General features: G+C 32.5%; 4 protein-coding genes across 6 annotated transcripts; 2 read left to right on the forward strand and 2 right to left on the reverse strand.

Annotated features, from left to right (window-relative positions):
• Positions 1-99: 99 nt before the first annotated feature.
• On the reverse strand, positions 100-7,759 carry LOC8261908. The gene is made up of 14 exons (XM_048378385.1): positions 7,297-7,759; positions 6,727-6,785; positions 6,302-6,410; positions 5,886-5,986; positions 5,516-5,584; positions 4,420-5,022; positions 3,419-3,954; positions 3,162-3,226; positions 2,478-2,557; positions 1,995-2,099; positions 1,503-1,642; positions 1,302-1,430; positions 743-895; positions 100-667 (listed from the first exon to the last, which is right to left on the reverse strand). The coding sequence occupies exons 1-14, from the start codon at positions 7,484-7,486 to the stop codon at positions 529-531; spliced, it is 2,478 nt and encodes an 825-aa protein (XP_048234342.1). The 5' UTR covers positions 7,487-7,759; the 3' UTR covers positions 100-528.
• Positions 7,760-10,110: 2,351 nt separating this feature from the next.
• LOC8261909 (syntaxin-71) lies at positions 10,111-13,436 on the forward strand. 2 transcript variants are annotated; one of them, XM_048378666.1, is made up of 10 exons: positions 10,111-10,540; positions 10,641-10,766; positions 10,847-11,015; positions 11,118-11,203; positions 11,442-11,510; positions 11,590-11,634; positions 12,009-12,071; positions 12,192-12,268; positions 13,159-13,213; positions 13,326-13,436. In XM_048378666.1, the coding sequence occupies exons 1-9, from the start codon at positions 10,385-10,387 to the stop codon at positions 13,169-13,171; spliced, it is 804 nt and encodes a 267-aa protein (XP_048234623.1). In that variant the 5' UTR covers positions 10,111-10,384; the 3' UTR covers positions 13,172-13,213; positions 13,326-13,436. The 2 variants fall into 2 exon arrangements, 1 of the variants encoding a protein (XP_048234623.1); XR_007217162.1 differs by lacking the exons at positions 13,159-13,213; positions 13,326-13,436 and adding an exon at positions 11,788-11,902 and having other exon boundaries at positions 10,113-10,540; positions 12,192-12,208.
• A 1,516-nt stretch (positions 13,437-14,952) lies between these two features.
• On the reverse strand, positions 14,953-17,378 carry LOC8261910. 2 transcript variants are annotated; one of them, XM_002511845.4, is made up of 3 exons: positions 16,656-17,378; positions 16,304-16,368; positions 14,953-16,114 (listed from the first exon to the last, which is right to left on the reverse strand). In XM_002511845.4, exons 1-3 carry the CDS (start codon positions 16,809-16,811, stop codon positions 15,400-15,402), a joined length of 936 nt encoding a protein of 311 aa, XP_002511891.1. In that variant the 5' UTR covers positions 16,812-17,378; the 3' UTR covers positions 14,953-15,399. The 2 variants fall into 2 exon arrangements, with proteins under 2 accessions (XP_002511891.1, XP_015583881.1); XM_015728395.3 differs by having other exon boundaries at positions 14,953-16,111; positions 16,656-17,372.
• A 6,527-nt stretch (positions 17,379-23,905) lies between these two features.
• Positions 23,906-26,888, forward strand: LOC8261911. Its single transcript, XM_002511846.4, has 8 exons — positions 23,906-24,202; positions 24,760-24,781; positions 25,309-25,365; positions 25,462-25,543; positions 25,679-25,774; positions 25,874-25,998; positions 26,085-26,103; positions 26,355-26,888. The coding sequence occupies exons 1-8, from the start codon at positions 24,103-24,105 to the stop codon at positions 26,598-26,600; spliced, it is 747 nt and encodes a 248-aa protein (XP_002511892.1). The 5' UTR covers positions 23,906-24,102; the 3' UTR covers positions 26,601-26,888.
• Positions 26,889-26,891: the final 3 nt, after the last annotated feature.

Below are 26,891 nucleotides of genomic sequence, written 5' to 3' on the forward strand. Positions count from 1 at the left end.
CTTTCCATCTACAGCCCTGTATCCCCAATTGGCCATATCCATATAATAACTTTTATTTGATTATGCATGTTTCCTGTATATAAGACCACACACACTACCTGAAAGCAACCATGATAAAATTCAAAAAAATAAGAAAATTCTAAAAAGTTGAGCAAAATAATCTTTACATGAGACCTTTATCATGTGCTACCCTGCTCCCCCTATAGCTTTTAGGTATAATTTCTACTCATTCTCTAACTTAACCTACCTATAGTCTGTACATAACATTTACAAAAGGGAAACAAATGCCGACTGAGAAATGGGGAGCACGGAGCAGAAAGAATTGGCAACACACAGCTTTTGTGGCTGCCGTATATTATATATGTATTTCTTCCATTTCGGCCAGAGTTGCTTTTGGTTAATGCGAACAAAGAAGTCTTATTTTAGCACCGGTAGCTACTTCTTCTCAATGTGTTGACAACCTACTCATTTTCTTACAGGAGCTGTGAGCTAAATTTCAGAGAAAACCTCTCCACCCCGCCCGCCTATCTATTCACCCCTGGAAAATGAATCCTGCCGAGTTAATGCATAGTTCCCATCTGGAAGGCTTTGATTCTCACTATTTACTGCATCAACTTTTGAACAAAGGAAGAAGAAGGAAGATGTATATATGGTCACATGCCACATGCTGCAAACCAATTCACAGGCCAAATGTCAATGGCAGAGAGAGAGAGAGAGAGAAGGTGAGAATAATCCATAATACCTGTGCCATATCCAGTAGCTCTCACTGCTTTCCAGTTTCCAGCTTATAGCTGCCATGACCAATGCAGTCGAGCCCGCTAGTACAAAACCCCATCGGAATCTTCTCAGAAGTGTCTTGAGTAGATTTTTGAACCATCCTCTAATGGTTTGCCATCTAAGAATAATAAACATCCTCAGCTTTCTTGGAAGAGAAATTTAAAATTAACTATTTCACTATTTAGGCATGCATATGCTATATTGAGCATTATTACTGGACACATTCAAGGCAAGACAGATGATCTTGATGACAAATCTAAGAATTTAGTAAGGTGACTGGTTAGCCTTTATATTAAATTACATGTGTTCTAGAATGTCGTGCTGAATAGCAGACTTAGATCATTGACTACACATTTTGTCTTTTGACAAGCAGTCAAAACTCATCAGGGTGCCCCAGCACCTGTTAGAAAACCTGAATTCAATACAGCTGACAAAATTATTTAAGCTGATGCATAAATTTGCCATAACCTACTGAGCCAATTAGATTATCGAAGTAAACCTCATTATATAGGGAGAATACTCACCCTGTGGGCATACTGAAACAGAATTCTGTAGAAAAGGAGAATGACCTAAAGTTGGTAGAGAACTCTATTAGCCACCCAACAAAAAGACCAAGTGCTCCGATTGCCATCACAAGAATAATATTGGAAGACCTGCAAATTTTATCATGGTTAACTTCTTAAATGCTAATTGTGTCTATTAGATGAATGAAACATTCTGAATACCTGGTAGCCTTGGTTATAGCCATGAGAGCTGTGAGAATGGAAACAGCTGTCTGAATTGTCCTCTTATAAGCTTCATTAATGGTAGTTAAGTATACAAAAGTGCTCACCACAGCCATAAAAGAGAGCCAAAAGTCCATGAACTGAAATAGTTTCAATTTCACAAACCGTAAAAACCTAGTCTTTTTATTTCACAATAAAAGAAATATATAAAACAAGACATTAGGGCTTAAGCATTAGTGCGTCTCTGTACATGCCAGTCTGGTTTAGAGAAGCAGAATTAAGAGTCCATGGAAGAATATTCAACAATATCTGGAAGTTGCTTATTTATCTTGTTTTGTGTTTCTCATTTCATAAGGCCTGTAAAATCCCTTCCAAACCTGATTTGACAATGGTTTGCTTGATGATGTCACATAAAACCTATGAGCAATCTTTCTAGGTGATCAAAATTTGTAACCCCCATTAATTATCATATGAAATAATATTAACTCATACCTGCAAGACACCAAATGATAATGCACACCAGGTGCCTACATCGCATGCATGATATAACCCGCTTGAAATTCCACTAGATGTGAAGAGCACCCATTCTGCCAATGCCTGTATAAAGCAATTAAATGTTCTTTTGTAATGTGAAGCTTAAACAGATCAAAAAGTTCATCTCATTTGGTCAACATAACTTAATTCCAGCTTTGAATTTTCTCCTAATCAAACAATTAACTGTACATGGATCACCAATCTATTTGATATCTACAACAGTATCCTTTGAAATTTATAAGTGTCACCAACCCCTCTCATTAGCTGTTAACAACAAAGTTCATATTAGAACTAAGCTGAGCAATATATGTAAGAGGTTTAGTGAGTTGTACTGCAAAAATAACATTGATTTATAGTTTTCACCTAAAAGCTACCAGCAAATGTCACTGTCAGATTTTTTAAATTTGTTAATCCTAACAATGACATAATGGACAGCGTTACCTTTTTCCGAAGAGCCCAATATGCAGGAAGTATAGCTGCGGCATTTGATGCAATAAGAGCAATCGATTGTTGTATATGCCCTGCATTAGTTCAGATAATTGATCAGGTAAAACCACTACATTATAGCTTAAAACAAAGAACCAGTGTAAAGCTCCTCAAATAAGCCTCTCCTCATGATCACGATGACTGCAACATGAATCACCTGACCATCATGGGCCCTGTGACTTCCAAACTTAACAATTTTATTCACAGGTTAATAGTTGATAGACATTTTAAGATCACTGTATTAGGAAGCGAAAACCCTGGAAACCACAAATTGATCCATATGATCACAACCTCATTAAGACATAAGTGAATGACACTCAGTAAACAGAGAACTTAAGGTTTAAACTAAAGATGTCCCAAAATATCGTCCCAAAATCTATTGTGATCCAGAGACTATTAAATAGAAACAGAAGAATTAATCAAATTCATAGCAAACCTGTCAAATTGTATGGCTCACATTCATGAGTTCTCTGGCAACCTTACTTTCTCTTTGAAGACAACCATTTGTTTGTTAAACAATGAAGTCATTTGTGCGCTAGTAAATGATTCAGCTTAATTCTTTTGGAAAAATTAATTACACAGCACATACAAACATATGTAGGGGAAAAACTTCATACATTACAATAAACCATCATGTACCTCGATGTGAAACAATTTCAACACTGCAGTCAAAGCCTCCATGAGTTCGGTCACAGGAGCAAAAGCTGAAAAGCAAAAGAAGAGCATAACTACAGGAGCCAGTAAGGCAAAAAACATATGCCGGCTGAGGTCTAAACCATAAATGTGGGTGTCAAAAACAACTATAGTCCTTCCAAGTAAAATCATTTATCAAGAAGTGCAAGCTATTCATGCAATGAACTAAGCAACAACAGAAAGTGCAAAGGCAATGCCAAAACCTGTACGAAGTTAATCCACTGGCATCCAAAGCAACTTTGCACTCCCCATGAGAAGAGCATCTTCTTGGGCATCTCTCGACAGAAACAGACATGATGGTCTGGTCATTTGGATTTTTAATGCTGGTATTTAAATGCTTCAATCCAAAAGTCCAAGTTCCTTCTTGGACATATAAGATGTAAAAATCAACCTTCCCTTCACTTGAGTTATACAGCAAGAAAAATGGGGAGCCATCACTGCTTCTCGTCTTGTTCACGTAATAATAGTCCGAATTGTCAAGAGATGGGACTCCACCAACTCTAGCATATATTTCATAATTTATCTTTGTGTCTGATGTTAGTCGGATATGGATGTTTCCTCCAGCTGCACCACGAGGAATGTTTAGAAGAAAATAAGTCCAAGAATTATCGGGTTCTCCACCATATGAGGCATTGCTTGAGAGGGGCTCAATAGGAAAATTAGCTGAATCTGGAGTCACTTTTCCAGTGATTGGCAAATAATAGGATTCAAAAGGGGAGGAGTCTCTCCTCAGAACTGTCTGCAGATAATCAGTCTCAGACCGTAAATTAATCAAACCATTCACGTGGATAACTTACTTGAAGCATTAATAAACAAAAAGGATTACAAAATACTAGCTCTGTGTTAGCTAAATTGTGAAGCAAGAAATTTAACACCAACATCTGAAGCCACAAATCATAAGGTAGAGAACAATGCTTGCAATGCAAAATTGCCCTAACGAAACCTTGACCTAATTTGGGTTAGAGAAAGAAAGGTGGCACATTTAACCTTTAATGTTCCTAATAATGAAATTTACCTGTAGGTTAATATGCAATTATCTTCTCTTTGAAAATTCAGTGTTAAATAGCTCTTTTCAACTCAAAGCTTCAGGTCTCTTTCTAAGCTACCATACAATTTAAAATACAGAAATATTTGCATATTAAAATACCAACTTAGTGTTATACAAGTAAAATGTATGCAAGCACTGAGTCATTGACAGTCTTACCTCAAGTACATAAGTTTCTAATGTACAATTCAATCCAGCCTTCCCTAGTGGACACTGAAGCACTTTCCAGTCAATAGAATAGCAAACTCGTGTGCTGCTATTCTGACTCCCTCCAAGTTCTTTGGAAAGAGAAGGCAAAATAGCAATAAACCAGCGTCCAACTTTTGGTGCGCGAATAACCAAAGGAGTTTTATTTATGTCACCAGAATAATCATGCAGTTCCATTGAAGGCATTGCACCATGCCGAACAAAATAAGTTAAATTAGTTCCACTAGCATTAACATTGTTATTTGAAGGGTTTGTAGTTGAACTGACATTTACTGCCATAATTGTCATTAATTCAGCTATTCCCAGCAAATCCAGCAAATAGACTTTCAATTCACCTCCTCCATGACATGAAGCCTCAAAATTTTTGCAAGAGACCACATTTTGATTTGTATGGAAGCTGGCAACAGAGATATTTTCTGTCGGGGTATTACTGCCGTATAGAGAACATGAAAGTGAGTCAATTGTCTGGTTGCAGTACTGGCCCCACATTGTTGAGGTTGTACATCCTTTGACACTGATATTGGCACTAAAGGAGTATGAGGGGCTACGTATAATCTGCAATACCAGAAGATTTATAATAATATCAAATAAATGCAATATACAAGAACTCTTGACCTCACTGAAGGCAAGAGAGGAAGTGACTTGAAGAGCTCAGGGAAACAAAACCAACAGGACTTGTAGAGCATACTGTGAACATGACTATAAATATACACCATTATTATACCATTCTCGAACACACTTATGCTGTTCTTTTCCAGATATAACTTAAAACACAAATCTTAGGACTCAGAATTTATAGCACCCTTAGAACTACTTACAGCATTTCCTTCAAATGCCCAGTAACTGTTGTTCATTAAGAAATCATTGCTGTTAGTGAAAACAGCTATTCCACAAATGATAGGTCTCCTTCTAGTGATTATACTCCTCTAAGTCAATTAGGCAGTAGGACTATCTACTTAAGCATAAGAATTACATTGAAGCAATATATCTGAATGAAAGGGGATGGCATAATAATTACTCATTAGTAACTAGATTGAAAAAATGGTACCATTTTTGATTGTGTCCTTGTAGCTCCAATGCCATTGAAAAGACCAAGATACCATACTCCAGGAGATATCTAAAAAAGGAAAAACTAGTAACTTGACTCCGTTTGAGTATTATTAATGATACAAAAATTATAAACAGAAAAAGGAAAAAAATTCATGATATAAACCATACCCTAATGAATGCAGCCACTCTTACCATTCAAATCCCACCACCCCTCACCAGAGACAAAAATCATATAGCATGAATTCAATGGAAAATCATATTGTTCATGCAAATAAACATGCCTGCTATACAAAGATAATCTGAATTGCCACATGAAAAGAAATCCTCAGTCCATCGCAAGTTCACAACTAGAAAAAGATATGACAAACCTGTTCATTTGTCAGCTTGACCATCATATTCTTCTGCATTGGGTAGCACTGAACACTCTGAGGACTATCTGGTGCTGCAAATGATCCATTATTGAGAGGTCCTAACACGGGAGCAACACAATCTCTTTTAGTCATCATATGGCTTGCTTAACAATGCAACTGGATCCAAGCATATAAAAATTCTCAATTGATTCAGACGAAAAGTAGAAATAAGACAGAACAAAGTGGCAGGGGGAATGAGGGAGATAGTTTGCATATTCGATCACTTCTGATATAATGCTATCATGAAGACCCAGCAAGCACAGCAAACAGCCTCATGTTTGTGCAAACAAACAGAAAAAAGGAAATAATTTTTGGTTGTTAAGGAGCTCTAAATAATACGTTCTTTAAAGCTACATGAGAACAGTGAAAATTACCTAATTCTATAGCAGAACTGTTTAAGACATCTGGTAGAGGGGGGCTACCATCTCTGAAGCAGATCATTGGCAAGGTGCTTTTAGGAACCTTAGATATGCTTTTAGCATCCTGTGAAAATCTTGAAGCATAAGCTGATGTAAAACCAACACAATTAATTTGAAAATTTACAAGTCAATTTGATGCAATATCATCAGTTTACAAAGGCCACACAACAACACACTTCAGTACAGAAATTAACCATATACCCCACCTCTACCTCCAATTTATAACTAAAGAAGGTTAAAATAGTAAAATTGAATTTTGAATCCAAGCAACTGAATGTTCATAATCAACGACCAAAAAATATTACAATATCAGGAATTAGCAATCAGATACCATCAATTAATCCTATAGTATTCGCTTATACTTACACATGCATACTTACAAGATCCACATCTGACTCCACTGCAATGGACATAGAAGAGAACCATGGCGGCAAATCAACTGAAACAAGGGAAAACGTCAGAAATTTTAAAAATTGATAATGCATAGTTCATGAACTACATATTCACTGCCATCTTTTGAATAAAGGTCATTTTAGAATCACCATCTTGAACAAACCTGATGAATTCAGTCCTCAAACCGTTATTATTGTAAGCATTAAGGAAAGCAGATATTTTGACGAGCAAGTATAAGTATGCAGTACTTTGATGTTAACTCAATCTATTGGCTCAATAGATTGAGTAATTCATAGAAATAAAATAGCTCACTTCAACTGAGTTTAGGAGTTGTATTAATTTGCTTAGATCAAAAGAAACAAATTTGGCAATTGCAGCAAGCAAAGACAAAAGCTTTTCCAGTTGAAACAAAATCAACAATTTCTTTAAACAAGTTTAAACTTTTGAGCACAACCCATCTATCAGTGATCCTTCAAGAATTAAAAATAAATAAATAGATAAAGACTGGGTCAATCAAAATCAGAAAAGGGTCATGTTCTTGAATAATGCTTACGCACCTCTGATATAACGCAAATCATATGGCTTGACCACAGATTTGGGGTATCTAAAACTGGAAACAGTGAATGTATTGTAAGAACTGAACTGTTGGTTTAATGAATGAGAGTGTCCGAAGAGACATGAAAAGAACAAGAATAGAATCGTGTAACGCCAACTAGAATACATAAGAATCGAATTATGTGCTGCCATTATTCTTGGAGAAAAAAAAAAAAAGAATACGCAGAAACAGAGAAAGAGAGGTGAACTAAAAAGGGATTAGAAAAGAGAAAAAAGCACTTCGGCTTAAAATATTTTGATTAAGCAAATACAAAGAGAGATTAATAAAAGAGTCCCTCTTTATCAGTTTAATTCTTTCTTTTTCTTTTCCAAAGTTGCAATAAAAAGAGTCCCTTTTCTTTTCGTATCATTAAATTGAAGGCATATGTACATATGTATACAATACGAGGGTTTTAGTACGGGCGAGAGGTGCCGCTGTTGACTTGCGCCTGGTCGTTGGAGACTAGGATACAACCACGAGCACATGCGGTACGTGTTCGTCACGCGTTAGACAACTACAATTAAAGTTGTAACTTGTTTTGCTAGATTTTGATTTCCTTAAAATGAAGATGTTTATGTATAAAAAGTTAAAAAGATTAAAAATTAAAATACAAAATCAAGACAAAAATGTTATTCTTTTTCTCTTTTAGATTAAAAATTAAAAATAACTAAATAAATATATTTAGTAAGAAATATAAAAAAAGAAATTCTTTGTATATACATTCCAACTACTGTTGGTCATATTTCTCTTTATCGAGAAATCAAAGAAGCTATACAAGGGTTTTGCCAAGCCGGCTCAGATGGTATCTAATCATAGGGATCTAAGCTAAGTAATTAGCCTGGGACAGTTTATTTGCGAAAATGCCTGTATGGCTAAAAACGGACCACATCTAAAATCGGGTCAAGTTATAATTATTCACATTGACTCTATAGTAATAAGATCCACTAAGCCTTATTTGGCCACTCCGAGAGCAACCGTTCATGGCCATTATGGAGAAATCCTTTACGAAAGAGATACATTAGTTATATTTATATATGAAAAGTCGAGATCTGGTGATATAACGCAGGGTCTTCCAAAAATAGAACAAGTGTTAGAAGTGCGTTCAATTGATTCAATATTGATAAACCTAGAAAAGAGAGTTGGGGGTTGGAACGAATGTATACCAATCGAGATTTTCCTTTGGGAGGTGCCGGAAAGGAATCAGAATGTAATAATATCGATTCATACAGATATAGAAGAAAAGGTTCTTTATTGATTTCATAAATAGAATATATGATACAAGCAGTAATCGTAATAGATAATATGAATGTGTTATTCCTTTTCTTTTAGAAAATATGAATGTGTTAGCAAAGTATGTCATATAAAATATTATATTTATATATTGAGTTAAAATTGATATTTTGATTGTTAATTAAAAAGAATTTGATTTTATATATATAAAAATAAAATAGAAAAATATTTTTTATCAGTTATGATCAACATATTTTCTTTCATATTATTTTATTTTTAAATAAAAATATATAAATCAATTTATATCAAATATAGATAAATTATAAATATTTGGTGATATATTAGTTAATATGTAAATAGAAAAATATATTTAATTATTAAAAATATAAAATAATCAAATTAGAAATGAGATTGGTTTAACACTTTGGAATATTTGATTTATAGAGAATGTATTTAAATAATTTACATATTATACACCTATCTATTATATAATTAAACATGCATTAAAATATATATACCCTATAAATGTAAAGTAATAATAACTATTAGTAATTGTGATTATAGAATTAGTATATCAAAATTTTAGGTAATTCAAAATAAATTTAAATATCTATATTTAAATTAATCAGTTAAATTGTATTATAATTTATTTTAATTATAAAATTAAATTTATAAATATAATTTAATAAAATATTTAATATTGAATATCAATTTATAATATTTTAGAAATGATAAACACTAACTTTTAAGTGTTTTAATTTTTTTAAAATTTAAAATTTTATTAGTATAATAATATAAAAATATTTATTAATTAATTTTAATATTATAATACTATTAATGTAATTGATATTAATAATTTTTAAAATTTAAAATTTATTATATAATTAAAATATTAATTTATTATTAAATATAATATTAAGAATATAATTAAAATATTAAATTTTAAAAATTAAAAAATAAACTTCGTTTGGCACCTCGACGTCGACTCATATATTAAGCTACACAAGCCTCCACTGGCTGGGGGTTTTATCCGCGAATGGAAGGAACAACACAGCGGTACTTGGTGTTGGTGCTACAAAGAAGATTTATAGACTTGGATCTAGGGGGCCAGCCCCATATCCCTGCTTGAAGAGATGGTCATCTGTGCTCCACAGCTACTGGTTTCATCACCCGGCAAAGAAAAAAATATTTATTAAATAACATAAATTAAAATATAATTAATATTTTTTAAAATTAAAATAATATCTAATTAAAATATAATTATTAATTAATAAATTAATAAAATTATAAAATTATAAATTTAATTTTTATATATTAAAAATAAATATTAAAATATAAAAATTCTATATATTAAAATTAGAAACACATTAAAAAAGTATAACTTTCAAAAATTAATATATGTAAATAGAGATAAAATTCCAATTTGGATCGCTCTGAATTAAACTATCGGATCCGTCGCGATCCTAAAATGGGTGTCATCATGCCTTGCTATTTGGAGGTACAAAAACAAAAGGAAGAATGTATTCTGTTCCCCAGACAGCCGTACGATTAGTCCAAAACCAATTTTTGACGGAACACGCGGCAACAATCAAACCGAAACCGCAACTAAAAGTAAACTTACATGTACAACCCAACAACAGACTAGCTTTCTCTCTCCCTTTGAAACTCTCGCGGTCTTCTCTTGGTGCTGCCGTCCCCTGTCTATCTTTCCTTTTTGTTCATTTCTAACTGCTACTTCAACACAGTCAAAATAAACTCTCCCTGAATAAACACTTTCAGTTTTTAAGATAATCAGGAAAACGAAGAAGAAGAAGAAGAAAATGAGCGTGATCGATTTGATAACAAGAGTGGATGCGATTTGCAAGAAATATGACAAATACGACGTCGGTAAACAAAAGGACCTTAACGTTGCTGGCGATGATGCCTTTGCTCGCCTCTACGGCGTCGTTGAGGCTGACCTTGATTCTGCTCTTCATGTAATTTTAATTCTCCTTTTCCTTTTTGTACTATATACTTTCTTTTTCTATGTTGGAGACAAAAGCAAATTTTTTCTTTTCTTTTCTTTTTTGACTATAGAAATCAGAATCGGCAGCGACAGATAAAAATAGAGCTACAGTTGTTGCTATAAATGCGGAGATACGAAGAACTAAGGCTCGATTGCTTGAGGAACTCCCTAAACTGCAGAGACTTTCTCTTAAAAAGGTCTCTTTGATTTTAATTTTACTCAAAATTGAATATATGATTTGTGCTATGATGATTAAGATTTAAGGAGTTTTGCGCAGGTCAAAGGACTTTCAAAAGAAGAGCTCGAGGCTCGTAGTGATTTAGTTACTGCATTAAAAGACAGAATTGAAGCAATACCTGATGGAAGTGCAAACACAGTTAAACAAACTAGTGATTGGGCGGCGCCTTCCACTTCACATGCTGGAATCAAATTTGACTCAACTTATGGTAATTTATATTAATTGTTTTCGGCTTTGAATTCTTGATCATTATTATTATTATTATTACTATTATTATCATTGACATAGGATTTTGTCATATTTTCATTAGATGGTAGCTTCGATAATGAATATTTCCAGCGAACTGAAGAATCAGACCGTTTTAGGCAGGAATATGAAATGCGTAGAGTGAAACAGGCAAGTCTTTTGTGTGTGGGTTTTTTTCTTTTTTGTGACAGCGGCAATAGGATATGTTTTGGTACAAGATTTTGTGAGCTCGTACTATGTAACCTCACAAGTTACTGGTATAGGTCTAATGGATAGAATTTATCATTTTCTGAATGTGTGGAATGCTAATTTTTAGTTATAGATAATCTTCTTTCTGATCAGCCTCATTTGAACAGCATCACTTTAAAATTTAGTTTACTTATTGCAGGATCAAGGTTTAGAAGTTATAGCAGAAGGATTGGACACTCTGAAAAACATGGCACATGACATGAATGAGGTTTGAGGGTGTTCTTGGATTTTGTAATCAATGTTAAACATTATCCTTGCACACTATGATGTGCAAGTTTCCTGTGTAGGAATTGGACAGACAAGTGCCTATGATGGATGAAATAGATGACAAGGTAATTTTTTTCTTTCTTGTGATCAGCTTTCTTTATGCTTCACACTTAAATCGCAGAAATTAGGTTAGATTGGGAGTTAGATTTTTATGGATAGCTTGCTGACGAGCTAACTTTCTTGGTTCTTGGGTGCATTGTGGTAAATGCTATTCTCAGTTATAGCTATTATTCATTCGGTGATTGGGGTAAGGAGGGATTTTTATAGGTGCTAGTTAGTGGCGGCGTTGTTACTGTGACAATTCAAATTTCTTCATGGTGTGAAGATGCTAAAGTAATTCATTGCAAAATGGTTTTCTTTAATTTTCATTCTGTTTTACATTCCAAGTGGAAGAGTTTGCATTATCATTTAGATGGCTATCATTTTGGCATTCTTACAGGTTGATAGGGCAACCTCAGACCTCAAAAATACTAATGTGAGACTTAAGGATACTATCAACAAGGTAATTGCATATTTTTCTTATTTGATGGGACTTCCAGTATTTAGCACAACTATTTCTACCCTCCATCCTATCCTTTGCGTCTGTTCCCTCAAATTTCATTTTCTCATGTTCTCTTTTCAGCTGAGGTCCAGTCGCAACTTCTGCATTGATATCATCCTCTTGATTATAATTTTAGGAATTGCTGCTTACCTGTACAAGTAAGTTTCTTGTCATATTGTAATTATATGAATTTATATTTATTGCGTTTAGATATTGTTTTGAACATCAAAGAGAATTTGCTTCTTTGAATAGAAGTCAGATTACCAAGTGGTGAAGTGGTGGAAACTATAGTCATTTTCAAAGATAAGTCTGGCTGCAGACTTTCTAGGAATTAGTTAGAAATTGAATTATGTTTGACGAAACCTTCCTTTCAATAGATTAGTAACATCAAGAACTGTCGCTTTCCAAGCAAGCAAATACAGCTAAAGAATCCTCCTTAAATCCTTGTATTCCCTCTGTTGTTTATCCTGGTATTCCTGGCGCGTTAGCTTTCCCTGTGTGATGATTATGTGGGCAGTATTTAAACTTCTAGAATTGAAATGGTTAGTTTTTCATAATATCTTCCCAACAAGAAATGCATCCATTATAACAATTGGTCTTTTCCCATTCCTACACCCAAAGCAATGAAAAGAATTTAAGTCGTTGGAAAGAAAAGGGTTTTAGAAGCAGACATATAATTAATGAATTTTAAATAGCATTATTGAGTTTTAGATGATTGTATGGACGTCATGCTTGAAGTTTAAGATAATTATGAAGGTTTTGTCTTATCTGTAATTGTAAGCTAGCTTTTGTCTTGTCCATGGGTGTAAATTTGTAGTCCCCATTTGTGCGCTTTGTTGTTTCTGCTGCTTTTTTCCATGTCACTCTTCCTGTGTATAGCTACTGAATTGACCTAATCCAAGAATTGATCTCAGAATTATTTGTACCAGTTTAAAAATTAAAAAAAAAAAAAGAAAAATTACAGCGTGCCCCTCAATTGCATATAAAACCATGTTGTATTGACGTTTCAGTTATTTCATGTTTTGAAATCGGCATTTCTCTCTTGCAGTGTTTTGAAGTGAAGCACTGCAGCAGCCCACTTCCACGGTCGCCAATATATACTGGTATGGCTAGACTTTTGCAGCAACAAAATGTTTTTTCACAGTTATATATATATATATATATACATTAGATGTTCTGAATCTTCATGCTGTAATTTTCCTTTCCACTTAACAGCAAAGTATCTACGGCTTGTAATTTCTATGTTCATCATCAACTGGAAGTTGTCGTCTGATTTTAGAGGATAATATGACTAATCAATCCTAGTCTGTCAGCAGGTTTTTTTTTTTCCAAGTTATTCTATTTACATGACACGTGGCTCGACGGTAATGAGTTATTAGGCAGAGGTTGTTCCATGTCACGTGTCAGACTTGGTACCACGCGCTTAGTCTGAGCGTGCAATAGTTAATCTGGATTTTTCTTTTTCTTTTTTTCTAGTCATGCTTGAGCCAAATAAGAAAAGGAAGGAAGATGGAAAGTTTTAATTTTAAAAAAGGATAACAATTAAAGAGTGTACTTTCTTTTTTTATTTTCTTTCTTCGCGGCGGAAGATGAAATAGGCACGTTTAAACTTTTAAGACATGGTCTTCCCAAAATAGCCGTTTCTACTTGAAAAACTACTGGTTCAAGAACTGTAGTTTGTAGGTTTTTATTATTCTTATTTTTCTGCTCTGTTAATTTTTTCTTTGAACTCATTTTGCTCTGTTATTTAAATTTTATGAATTTAATTAGTTTGTAGAATAATATAATGATTAGGTAAAAAATTGCACAAATAAGCCAAAAGGTGGGAAGCTATTAAGCAATGTAGATTTCTTGGTAATAAAAATAAATGAGATTGAGTACTACTTTGAAAGATTCAAATAGAAAAAGGAAAGATAAAACTCAATAAATAGTAGTTTTGATTTTATATTCTTTCAAATTTGAGTCGTCTCTTTCGTGCATTAAATACATTTATCGTCTATTGTAGATGGTAACAATCCAATTCTAAAATGATTACTGGGGATATATAAAGTAAAAGTTAATATTACATTTTATTACGAAAACCATCATCCCTGTGGTGCTAACCTATCAACAATGAGTTCCGCGTACTTCTTTTGAGATATTATCTATGTGAAAATGTCGAATTTGAAGTAAGAGGGGAGAAAGAGATTAAATGTATGCATGATTAGATAGAGATGGGAGGAAAGAGAACGAAGAGAAATACCTCCTATTTTCTTAATTCATGGTTGTAGAAAATAAAATAAAATTAATTCTTATTTTCAAGAAATTTGAAGTCGTTTGCTCAATTGCTTTTATAAGTTTTGATGAGAGACATTTTTCAGTTGGGATAAGATGTGATTATGTAAGAGAATCCGGCTGGTGGATCACCTATTTTTCACTTCCTTCTTCCATATTATCATCCAACATTGTTTCATTTATTAATTATTATTTTTTAGAAAAAAAAAAAAGAAAAAAAAAAAGAGAACTGATTAAGACATGACTAATTGACTATTATGTCTGCCTTGGCAACTTTCTCATCCGCATCAATCCATGTGAAGAAGGGTGTGAAAGTCCTCTTCGCAATATGAATAATAAATCATCCCCGCCGCAATTACAAAGTTAATTGAAATTATCATAAACAGAAAATGGAGCCCACTAAATTTGGATTTTAATAGCTTCCGAATTTTTACAGAGTGTATCAGAATTACCATTAAAAGCATTAGATCCCATCTGTCATGCTTGTTCACGCCCCTCGACCAAGCCTCAAATTGTTGCATAGCATAATCAATCATCTTTTTTATGATATTATTTGAGAATTATTCAGAAATAAAATCCTCATCCAAGGAAATCATTAGTTCTTTTCTTCTTTTTTTTTCTTTTTTAAAAAGGTTTTCTAATTTAATCAGACATTAGTGCGACGTCAATACATAATGCGGACCTAAAGGATCTACGCTACTCGTTGCTAACCAAAAAGGAGCATAATTTGGAACCAAAAAAAAAAAAAAAAAGGTCAAATTACGGAACTACCCTTACATATCGAAACAGTTGACTAATACGATCTTTAAGTCCGCTAATGCCACACCCTATACTTTCTCCTACTGTCATGTTACAGAGAAAATCTAATCTCACGCACGATACATCACAACCTATTGTGCACCAAAATCATCACAAGCAAAACCCTCCCCTAACCCTAAAAAGAAAAAAAAAAAAAAAAATTAAAAATCAATTAAGAACATAATAAACAGAAATATAAAACGATAAAAAGTCGAAATTACATAAGGGACTTCAAGGATCTAGCTTTAACTGGTTTTCGCATCCGTTTCTTTCCAATATCACCACCTTCGCTGTCTTCGTCATCGTCATCATCCTCATCCACAAAATCCAACTCTTGGTGATCTTCGATTGGCAATGGAGCTGAAAACGGCGTCGTATTATGGTGGATGGCAATAGCACCGCTAATTTCAGATTCTTTACTTTCATTTTTGTTCCCTTCACCCCTATCACCTCTCCTTTTGCCCCACAACGGCCCAAACCCGGAATAATAGTAAAATTCATACGGATTCGAGCTCGATGATTGCCCTTTCTTGGCTCCCTTACCCCGGCCGCGGCGTGTCCCAGCTACAGCTTTTTCGGGTTTCTTGATTGATGGACTGTTAGTAGGGCTAGCAATACAAGCACTAGTAACATTATTGTTGTAAGATGATTTAAGCGAAGACAAGATATGATGGTCGCACATCGAATGACCTTCTTTTAGTTCATTCTTGCAATGCCACTCTTTCCCATCAATCTTGTTGCAGCAATAAATTTTCTCTCCTTTTTTCAACTTGTGGTTGAATTCGCAATCTTCTTCCGACATTGTTTTCTTCTCTTGATTAATCCTTCTTATTTCATAATTATCATCGTCTACGATGACCATATTATTAACCTTTATCTTTATCGCTGCTTTGTCTTCTGGGTCATACTCCATTAACGAAGCGACGCTGCTGCTGTCCCATTGTATATTAATATACGATATTCAACAACCCACTAATATTAACTAACATTTCATACTGATTATCCATTGCAAATTTTGAACAATTACTTCAATAATATCTAACTATTTCGAAAAAACCCTAATATTGCTCGATAACAACACCAAAGAAAAAAGATACGAAATTGTAGAAAGATTAAATTACCTCTCAACAGCACCAATAGAATCTGCTAGGCTACCGTTTCCACTAAAGCTATCTTCTCCTTCGTACTGATAGAAAAAAGAAAATGGAAAGACCAAGGAATAAGAAGAAAATAGAAGGAAATGAAGAAAACCCATTAACCTAATCGGACATTTAGAGATAAATGCACGACAAAACCCGATAAAATTTAGGGTTTTAATGAAACCCTAAGGAAATAAATATATTTGAAAAACCCTAGAAAGAAGAAGAGAAATGCAGATAAAGGAAGGATAAAATAGAGAAAATAGAGAAGAGGGTTTTAATAGATCTGTCAAAAATAAAAACAAAATATTAAAGAGAGGATGAGAGAAGTAACCTGATGAAGATGCGAAGATTGGTAAGCTTCTTGAGAAAAAGGAATCACATCCCATGGCGACTGGTTTAGCTGACAGACGTGCGTCTGTAACACCTCAGTTCCGGAAGCGTGCGAGAACATAAGCGAAGAGAGGTTTGCGTTCTTTCGAATCCTCATATCTTTTTTCTTTTCTTCTTTGATAATATATGGATAATAGATAAAGGAGAAAGATTTTGTGTGCCTTTAGATCCAAACTCAACAGCAACGAACACAATAGGCTTCTATTTGTCTCTGCGTGTCTCTGAGGAAAAAATAAAAATAAAATCGCAAAGAAGAGAAGAGAGTGGGAGAGAGAGGCTATTTTTCTCCTCTTTGTATTGTTTCGTTTTGCAGATCTCACAGAACTCGATAATCAGGGTTTCTTAACTTTCTGTTGCTTTCTCGGCCCTTCATATGTTTCGATTTATTTTTTTCTTTGACCATTTTATCCTTTGGTTTTTTTGTCATTTTCACAGATCTTTTTTTTTTTCTTTTTCTTTTGCGTTTTAGAAAGAGAAAGAAAGAAAGCTGCCTAAGTTACACGTCGTCATACTTGTCCAAAGCCATTTTAAATATCATTTTAGCCGATTATTACTATCAGATACAGACATCTCTATACTAATTGCAATAAAAACCATCACTTTTTTCCTTTTTTATTTTCCTTCACGAGATTTTAAGTGAACTTGTTTTTTGACACGTCTGGTGCTTCTGTGTCAGTCTCTCATTTGTTACTGACTGATCCTACTGTGATTGCCATAAAGAGCGCAGTGTATAATCTTTACTCCAAAATACATATTATATATATATATATAGATTAAGCTTCGATTTTTCTTTTTCTTTTAGATGATTAAATACGCCAAACCTAACTTCTCTTTATCATTATTGTTAATAGTATTAATATTCTCATTTCTTTTTTCCCCTAGAACAGGGAGAAGGGGAAGGATGGAGAGTGAGTGTCACGCTCGAAACCTCACGCTCGGACAGAGGAAGTGGCGAACACGTTTGGCCCACAAAAACATGGATTTGATGAGTGTACTTTATAGGTCCCACTTCTTGTTTAAGGGTAAAGATAGACGGCTCTGATGCATAGAGTAGATGATGAAGATTCCAAGAGAGTGAATACACAGAATCCGATACCAAGAAAGAGATTAGGTAGTGTCCTAGTGTGACGTGTCATATGGAGGTTTGGTTTTTATTTAGAGAAAATGAGAGGCATGTTGTTTATATGTTTGTTCTTGTTAATCGAACTATTTTATTTCCTTTTTCACGAGGATAGATAATAATAATAATAATAATAGTAGCAGTAATATAATATCTAGATGTAAATTAATGGGCGTATAGAAGAGGACCTACCATTATAAATTGATGCATACATATGTAGCCATTACAAATCCAAAAAGGTCAAAATAGATAATGAATTGCTACTTTGATTTTAAGTTATGGCTAATTTTCATGCTTTATGGTATGGTTAGGTAAATCAGAATTCAAATGTCAATGCTTCTTCTAATTATGAATGACCCTTGTAATCCATTATTTCACTAGTGTTTTAATTATTATAGGGTTTTTTCAGATATTTAATTATGTGTGTCCCAATTGTAAGTCAATAATAATTATATCTTTCTTACTATATTTTTATCTAGTAAGGGAATTTTTTTAAATTTGGACGAAAATTTTAAGTTCAAATGTCTATCTAATAAGAGAATTCTATAGAATTTAAGTGAAGCTTCTACTTTCTTCTTTTCGTGATAAAAGAAATAATAATTATATTTTTCTGTAGTTTTTTATTCGTGGTGCTACTAAAATATAGCGTGGGAACTGGTTCTAATCAAGAATACTTGATACATCTAAGATTTAGAAACAGAAGTGGAAAAGAAAAACAAAAGAATGGCCAGGTCACTCTATGAAGTGATTCTTCTTCTCAACATGGAATTATGGCTACACAACAAGAAAACGAGAGTGGGGGCATTTTTCATGAAGGGAAGCAAGTTGTTGATATTTGTTTATAGTAATTGAATAGCTGAAAGCTCCATATGAACAAAAACACACACATACACAAACACAAGGGGCTCATAGGCTGAAAAGCAATTGAATTTATATGATAATAATAGTGTTATTTTAAATTATAATCTCACCAGTCTCAATAAGTGAACTACAGAAATATGCAGAAGAACCAGAAACCACAGGACCACTCACCTTTTATTCAATCATTCTTATCTTTCTCATCTCAAGACGATATATATATATATATATATATATATATATATATATATATATAATTAGTGAAGAGAGATAAAAGATACATTTCCAACATGATCTCAAAAGCAACAGAACAATGATTACATTAGCATTGGTGGAAAAAAGAATTTCTAAAATTGGCCATCATCTTCAGCTATATAAAGTGTTAGTTTGTGTAAAAGGAAAAAAGAAAAATCAGACTCAAGCGTATCCAATGAATCGTACTTCATCTATATAAAATAAAAAAAGTTCAAAACTTTAATTCTTTACCACATGGCTATCTATATGCAAAAGAAATGTCTTTTTATTTAAAAGGAAAATAGCTGAGATGGGAATCTCGAACTTTCAAGTGAATGTTGTTGACATATCAATATGTATAGAGAAAGGTTTTTGTAGGAAGTGTTTCTCTCTGTATATCTTTTTTTTCCAATTTTATTTTTGTGTGCTTTTCTTTTGGCTTTTTCTACGGAGAAGACAAGACATGGTGGCTTGATTAACTCACCAGTATTGGAAAAAAAAAAAATTCGCGTAGAGGAAAGTGGCATTAACTGATTATAAGAATAGTTGCTTGTCATTGTTAGTAATTAAAAGATATGTATTTGTTATATAGAACCAGAAATCGATTGACCCTTTTACCTATCTAATCTTAGATACATAGTTGAAGTCTTTAGGTTAGCTTCTTTCTCCTGCAGATAACAACTCACATTTCATGGAAATAACACAGCAACAGAACATCTTGATCCGGTTGTGCTTTTTCTCTTTGCTCCACTCTGTAGACTATTCTTCTATTACTCCATTTTAATTATATGGTTCATGATCTTGTTAATTGATGTGAACTATTGCTTATGGAAGAAAGTTTCTTGATAAACCCTAAAAAGAATGATGTAAATTGACAAAACAGGACAGTATAGTATATATATATATGTGTATGTATGTATGTATAAGAGATATGGAGAATTCGTGGTCGAATTGCAGCAACCTAGCTAGTTCCCAGAAGGGTACTCGTAGACACAACAAATTGTTTCTTTAGAACTTGTTGCTTCTGTGTTTTTCAATTGAAGATATACGTTAAAAGATATAGGAAAAGAGAAAGAAAGAAAAAAAAGGATCCAAAAGTAAAAGAAGAGAAGATGAAATAAAATGGAGCCGAACAGTAATAGAAGAAAACCTTAGATCGATATTGAAAGAAAGAAAACCTGCATTAGGTTTTAATTCTCTGTTATTTCTGTTTCTGCAGAAAATAAGGTTAACTGCAGAGTGAATGGTTCGGTATTATCGGAGTCTTGCATTAAGTAATATGCTTGTGATTATTATAATGCTAATAATACAAATACTTATCTAGTTTAATGTGGTTACTCAGCAGGCATGCCACAGTTAATTGTTACTTAATTAAGTTGAGAGTCCAAAGAAAATAATAATATGAGTCGAGCAAACCCTAATATTTTTTATGTATTAAAACGAAAAAACCAAAAAAGAAAAAAGTAAAAGAGAGAAGAATTTATGTTGATCCAGTTGAATTTTGGTGACAAAAATTCATAAAAGGAATGCAAATAGATAATATCGTAATACTAATTAAGCATTTGAGAGGCAACGGCGTGTGTAAAACATGTGGGCATAACAACCCACCAAAAATTTGATAAAAGGAGTTAACATTGACAGAAAGGTGACTTTAGGGTTCATAAAATTTCTTTATTTTTTTTTTTAAAATGAAAAAGGAAGGCATGAGAATCGACAGACCCACTGAAACCCTAAAAACCTAAAAAAGCCAAACATAAAGGGAGGAATATATATATATATATATATAATCAATAAGAGAGAGTGCATAGGGTAAAAAGAAAAACAAAAATACTGATAAGGTGATGGGATGCGATGAGGCTCCTCATTCTATCTTTTGGTCTCCCCTCTAACATATATAAGTTGTAATTTTGGTATTGGGTGTATGCATTGAAAAGCCGGAGTATTTTGTACGGACTAATTGGTCGCTAGTTGAGCACCAAACAGATGGATGTAAGTAGCAGTTAAATATTTTAACCTATACACAAAACAAAACTGACAAATAAGTGATATTTATTTAATAAGATAAAAAGGGAGTGTAAGTAGGATATAATAATATGTGTTTGGCGTGATGTTGATGATGGCTGTAACTTGTTGTACCACTAAACTGTACGTGGAAGTGGTGGCAGAGGCACAACTGACATAGAGCACACTATTCTTCAACAATTCTTGTTTCTATTCTATCTCCAACTTTCAGAGGATCTTTTCTCAGATTTATTACAGAATATATATATATTACACTCACTTTATATTAATTTAATAAAATATACAATTGATAAAATAATTTATTAATTAATTGTATCAATTATTATTAGAAACATAACTAATATATTTTATAAATACAAATATTATTTACTTAAATTTATTTATTAATTAATATGTTATTTATTAGAAATAGAGCCATATTTAATTAATAAAATACAAAAAAAAAAGTTAAAACTATGTATCAACAAAATATTTATAAATCAAAAATAAATATACCTATTAGAATTTCTATGTCTTAGCATATGCATATTTAAGTATGCCCATAATGCAATCTCTCCTGCCTCTTTCCTTACAATGCATGGTTTTATTTTAAATTTCATCAATTTAACCTCCTTAATTATCTTTTTAACGTATAATATCTCTCAAATTATGTGACGTGGCTGATCATACGTTAAATTCTAAGTAAAACAAATAAATATATGCATATAAATGATTATATACACATGTTACGCAAAATATAGAGTGATCTTTTAATTGATTAAATTGGTATCATCAAATAGATTTGAGATAATTATATCTTTTATATCTAACTTTATCGAAAAATAATAATCGAGTAATTACATTTTTAAAACTAATAATTAAATGTAGTAATCTATAAAAAATAATAAAATAGTGTTTTAACATACTGTGAAATGAGATGAAAAGAATAAAAAACATGTGATGATCATTTGAATTTTATAGCATAATAAATTTTAAAATTCATAAATTAAAAATTAAAAATTAAAACTATTAAATTAAGAATTAACAAAAATTTAAAAAAATTATATAACATAAAATTTATCCTAAAATTATATACTAACAAATTTAATAGTCTAAAGCAAACATAGGATGATCTTTGATTGATTATATACACGTCTTAGGTGAAACATAGGGTGACTTTTAATTGATTAATTTGGTTCATCAAATAGATTTTTGGAAATTTTTTTCAATAGAAAACAGATATCTGAAAATTATATAAAATAATTAAATAATTTTAAAAGGTTAAACTTAAATAGATAATAATAACATTAACAACAACAACAATAATAATAATAATAATAATAATGAGAAAGATAACAAAGTACTGTTTGATATAACATATTTTCTAATTTTCTGTATGGTCTTATTTATTGAACTAGATTTAATAATATTAGCAAATGATAATAACTAAAAATAAAATAACTATCTCAAATTATTTATAAATTTTTATTTTTTATTATAAAAAATAATTAATATTAAATGGAACGTAAATGAGTCGAAGTGCGTATGAACTACTCAAAACTTGACTCGATAAAAATTTATTCAAATTCATTTGTTAAGATAAACAAGCTGAACTCGAGCTTCATTTTTTAGATAATTCAATTAATAATTTCTTTTATAATTACTAAGATTTTAAAATAAAAAATTTATTTATGATTATGATAATCCTTTTTATTATTGTTTTCAATGGATGGTGTTTATTGTTTTATATTTAACTTCTCTTTCTAAAATTATAAATAAAGATGTGGATTCAGATTTTAATAATGTTTATGTTATATGGCTTTTATTTATATAGTTATCATATTTTATTATAATTGAATAGTTAAGATTTTATACTAAAAGTAAAATTTATATTTTATATTATAATAATATTCTAATAAAATATTAAGTTTCAAGAATTAATTTTAAATTTAATAATTACAATAATACACTGTAGCATTAAATTATTTAAAAAAAAATGAAAAGATGTCAATCGGAAGGAGACATCTATATCTCTGCACATGCACTCGAGTTCAAATTATGGCACATCTCTTCATTAACTCTCTCTTTCTTCAAATCAACGCACAGATTATTCTCTAGCTGACAAATCAAAGCAAATCAATAATCATTTAATTAAAATCCTTACATAAAAATCATAAGATTCAGAATATATATTTTTAAAATAATTTCTATACATATCTGTAATAAGTTAAATAGAATTTAATTTAATATTCTTTATTATCATAGGTTATGTAAATAAGTTATCTGTATAGTTACAAAAAGATAACATATATTATTTAATCTTCTAAAAACAATAATTAATTAAATTTCACTGGACAATTTCACATTCATCAGCTATTAATTTAACAATAATTATCAATTATAAACCGTTAAACTAGACAGGGCTAAAGGATCGCCCATGGAGCCCAATTTTCGGTATTCGGACTGTAATCGTTTTTCTTTTTAATAAGAGGAGCATTGGCATTAATGTGGTGCTTTCCTAATTTGGATTCGGACAAATATAATATAAAAATAAAAAAATCGAAATTTAAAACTAAAAAATAGGAATGTTAAACAAGACATCTAGAAAGACTGCTTCTAGATTTATGCATGATTTTGTTTCCATCTTTGACTTTATTTTAAGACATTCCATATTTTCTACGAAACTCTTTTCCTTGTTTCTTTTTTCTTCATTATTTATTCTAGAAGTTTGAATATATAAACTGAAAAACTTCAAAATTCAAAATTCAAAATCACGATGTTAACCTTTTAAAAGTCTAATTTGAGAAATAAAAATGAGCAAGTAATCAAACAAACACAAATAAAAGATAAAAGAGAGAATTAAATTAACCGCGTGTAAAGAGGGTAATAATAACAGTAAAAATCCCGCGTCACTTTAATTAAATAAAAGTCAGTGAGTGGCGGATTCTACGTCCACCTTCCAAATTTGAACGGCTTCTTTCTCTCTCTCTCTCGTTTCTTGTTTTCTTATTGTTCACTTCTCTGATGGCGATTACGCCTTCTCTCCCCCTCTCTCTATATAAATATAAATTCATTCACAATTATATTCCCTTTTCAAAACCACACGTTTCCATCTCTTGTAAAGAAAGAAGTAGGTTTTTTTGACACATAATATTATCATTCGATTGCAAGGAAAATGGGGATTGACGAGCAGGTTCAGAAAATGCAGATGCGCCAGAACTATAGGAACTTCTGGCACACCGATCTCATGAGCACTGTCGTTGCCGATACCCCTTGTATTTCTCTTTTTCTCATTCCCTCTCTTTCTCCCTTTCTTTCTTTCTAATTTATTTATTTATTTATTTTTATGTATATGTTTGGTTGCTTAGATTATACATCTTTTTCTCCATTCACGATCAGCGTTTCTGAATTGATTTTTTTTTTTTCTTTTTGTGTTTGTAGTTTCGGTCACGTTTAATTCCCTTTTGTTTTTTCTTTCAGATTATATTCTTCTTCTAGTTATTAAAAAAGTATTTTTTTAAAAACATCCGTTTGGCGTCCTGGAAAATGTACAAGAACTGATAAATAAACACCATCAAACTCATCATAATTCAACTTGTTTGACTCCGAAACTTTGCTTCGATGTAACGTAACTCTGATTCTTATTTGGTTTTTATGATTTTGTTTCTTTTAATTGGTTCTTATTTGTCATTAGATGTTGAATATAATTGATATTGACTTATTTGTTTTCTCAGTGGCCAAACAGAAAGTTCAGTTACTAGCTGCTGTCTTATATATTACCTTTCTGCAGTATCTCTAATTGATTTTCTTTTTCTTTTGAATTTATATGCAGTTTGCTGTTTCGCACTACTGTGGTAAGTTCTCTCAACTTCGATGCGCTGTTTTGGACTATTTTATATCTGTTTCTGAATCAACTGCTTTTGTTACTTACTTTGATATTTCAAATAGTGGATTTCTCTGTAATTAGATTCCTTGTTCATGGAGAATAGGATTCCCTATCACTACTTTTGGAATAAGTAGGTGGAACTGGACACATACAATTTACACTGATGCTCGACATTGTTTCCGCCTGTTCTTTTACAACAGTAGTCCACATCCTTTATGAAGTTTATGGGAGAAAGTCTAGATTTACGCAGATGTTCGCGATGCTCATTAATAATTTACGAATATGCTCATTAATAATTTTCTTAAATAACAACTTGGGTATATTTGTCCATGTTCTTTTACCATAAGGGTCTTAGTTTTTCACTGAGGGAGTATAGATGTGTATTTATACTATTGGTGAGAATTATGTGTTCAATTTCTTGAATACTGTGTTTGAAATTGTGAACACCATGGACCTTATTTATCGTTCATGTTATACCTTTTGTTTATGTGATAGTGGGCCATGTGTTTCATACATGCTGCGGAGACGGGCTCTTTACAATGATATGTCAAGGTAATCGATGGATAGCTCTCATTTTATCTACAGATATGAAATCTGTTAAACATCCAATCTCGGTGCTGACTGTTTGTAACATCTGCATTCCTGTAGGTACATCTGCTGTGCTGGCTATGTTCCATGCAGTGGCAGGTGTGGTGAGAGTAACTGCCCGGAACTCTGCCTCTGCACTGAGGTATGACGTTGATCTGATCTCCATGGTGTTATTATTTCGAAGTAATTTGAATAACAAAAAGGTAATGAACTGCTCATTTTATGCCGGTGTATTGATCTTCATCAATCCCTCTTTTCTGTTCATTGTTTTGTTCAGGTCTTCTGTTGCTTTGCAAATTCAGTAGCCTCAACACGCTTTCTTTTGCAAGATGAGTTCAACATACAGACTACACAATGTGACAATTGCATTATTGTACTCTCTATTTCCTCTTCTAGAATTCATTTTCACATGTAGTTCTTAAGTCGTTTGCGTATGTGCCAATCAATTACAAGACATTGCTTTCTTTTTCAGGGATTCATGATGTGCCTGCAGCAGTTGGCGTGTATATGTTCTTTAGTTGCTTGCATAACAGGAAGCGATGAAATTGGAGACCTTGCCAATGTGTTGTCTTGTTTGGCTGACTTGGTTTTTTGCTCGTAAGAACTCTAGTGCACCATTTTGTTGAGTAGATGGAGAGATTTTAAAATCCTGTTTAATTCTTTGCTTTGTTCTGTTTTGGCAGGGTGTGCCCATGCATTCAGGTATGTAAGAAATAACATTTCAAGTGATTGAAAGCAGTTGGAAAAGGGTTGTGTTTGTGCACTATATAAGAAGGGAAATCTGATGATAAGCAGGCATTCTGGCATGTCTGTTTGCAGCTAGTGCTTTAACAATTCAACTGCACTCCCAATTTATTGAATCTTTACTAGTTCAGTAACTTGATGGTGTAAAATGGCCATACAATCAACTCGATTTTAATCCTTACAATTTCTGTACTTTTGGAATAATGCAGACACAGCACAAGATTGAAATGGATAAAAGAGATGGTAAGTTTGGGCAACAGCCAGTTATGGCCGTGCCTCAGGTGCAGCAAATGTCACGCATTGATCAGCCAATTCCTCCACCCATAGGCTATCCACCTCAACCAGCATATGGTCAACCTCCACCCCCTTATGCTCAAGGTTATCCTCCTGCTGGGTACCCTCCACCTCAATATCCTCCACCTGGCGCTTATCCTCCTTCTGGCTACCCCAAGTGAACTGGACTCTTCCACTGAAGAGAAAGTAATGTTGCATGTGAAGTTCAAAAGATGCTCAGATTATTTCCTCTCGTTGCTCCATTTATAGCCATCATTTTGCTGGTTTAGCAATTGTATTTAAAATTGCCCATTAATCACATGTGAATTGCCATATGCATAAATTCAGAAAATAGATAATTCGAGGGTACAGAAAATAGGGTGTTCAATTAGTTTGTGGCTTTCTGTCGTTTAGTATTGAACTAAGACAAACATGAATGTCAATAATATGTAATGCGACTTTCACTTTTATTG

Source organism: Ricinus communis, chromosome 1, assembly GCF_019578655.1.
Source record: "Ricinus communis isolate WT05 ecotype wild-type chromosome 1, ASM1957865v1, whole genome shotgun sequence".
NCBI classification, from domain to species: domain Eukaryota; kingdom Viridiplantae; phylum Streptophyta; class Magnoliopsida; order Malpighiales; family Euphorbiaceae; genus Ricinus; species Ricinus communis.

Bases quoted from the DNA above. Each gene is read 5' to 3' on its own strand.
- LOC8261908 (XM_048378385.1), bottom strand. From the start codon at position 7,486: ATGGCAGCACATAATTCGATTCTTATGTATTCTAGTTGGCGTTACACG. The intron at 6,786-7,296 runs GTGCGTAAGCAT...CCCTTGTTTCAG, and splicing joins TGATTTGCGTTATATCAGAG to TTGATTTGCCGCCATGGTTC. The intron at 5,585-5,885 runs GTTTGTCATATC...TTCCTTTTTTAG, and splicing joins TCAAGCTGACAAATGAACAG to ATATCTCCTGGAGTATGGTA.
- LOC8261909 (XM_048378666.1), top strand. From the start codon at position 10,385: ATGAGCGTGATCGATTTGATAACAAGAGTGGATGCGATTTGCAAGAAA. The intron at 11,511-11,589 runs GTTTGAGGGTGT...TTTCCTGTGTAG, and splicing joins TGGCACATGACATGAATGAG to GAATTGGACAGACAAGTGCC. The intron at 11,635-12,008 runs GTAATTTTTTTC...GCATTCTTACAG, and splicing joins TGGATGAAATAGATGACAAG to GTTGATAGGGCAACCTCAGA.
- LOC8261910 (XM_002511845.4), bottom strand. From the start codon at position 16,811: ATGAGGATTCGAAAGAACGCAAACCTCTCTTCGCTTATGTTCTCGCAC. The intron at 16,369-16,655 runs GTTACTTCTCTC...TTTTTCTATCAG, and splicing joins AATCTTCGCATCTTCATCAG to TACGAAGGAGAAGATAGCTT. The intron at 16,115-16,303 runs GTAATTTAATCT...ACAATGGGACAG, and splicing joins TCTATTGGTGCTGTTGAGAG to CAGCAGCGTCGCTTCGTTAA.
- LOC8261911 (XM_002511846.4), top strand. From the start codon at position 24,103: ATGGGGATTGACGAGCAGGTTCAGAAAATGCAGATGCGCCAGAACTAT. The intron at 24,203-24,759 runs GTATTTCTCTTT...ATTTATATGCAG, and splicing joins TGTCGTTGCCGATACCCCTT to TTTGCTGTTTCGCACTACTG. The intron at 25,775-25,873 runs GTACTCTCTATT...TTTCTTTTTCAG, and splicing joins AATGTGACAATTGCATTATT to GGATTCATGATGTGCCTGCA.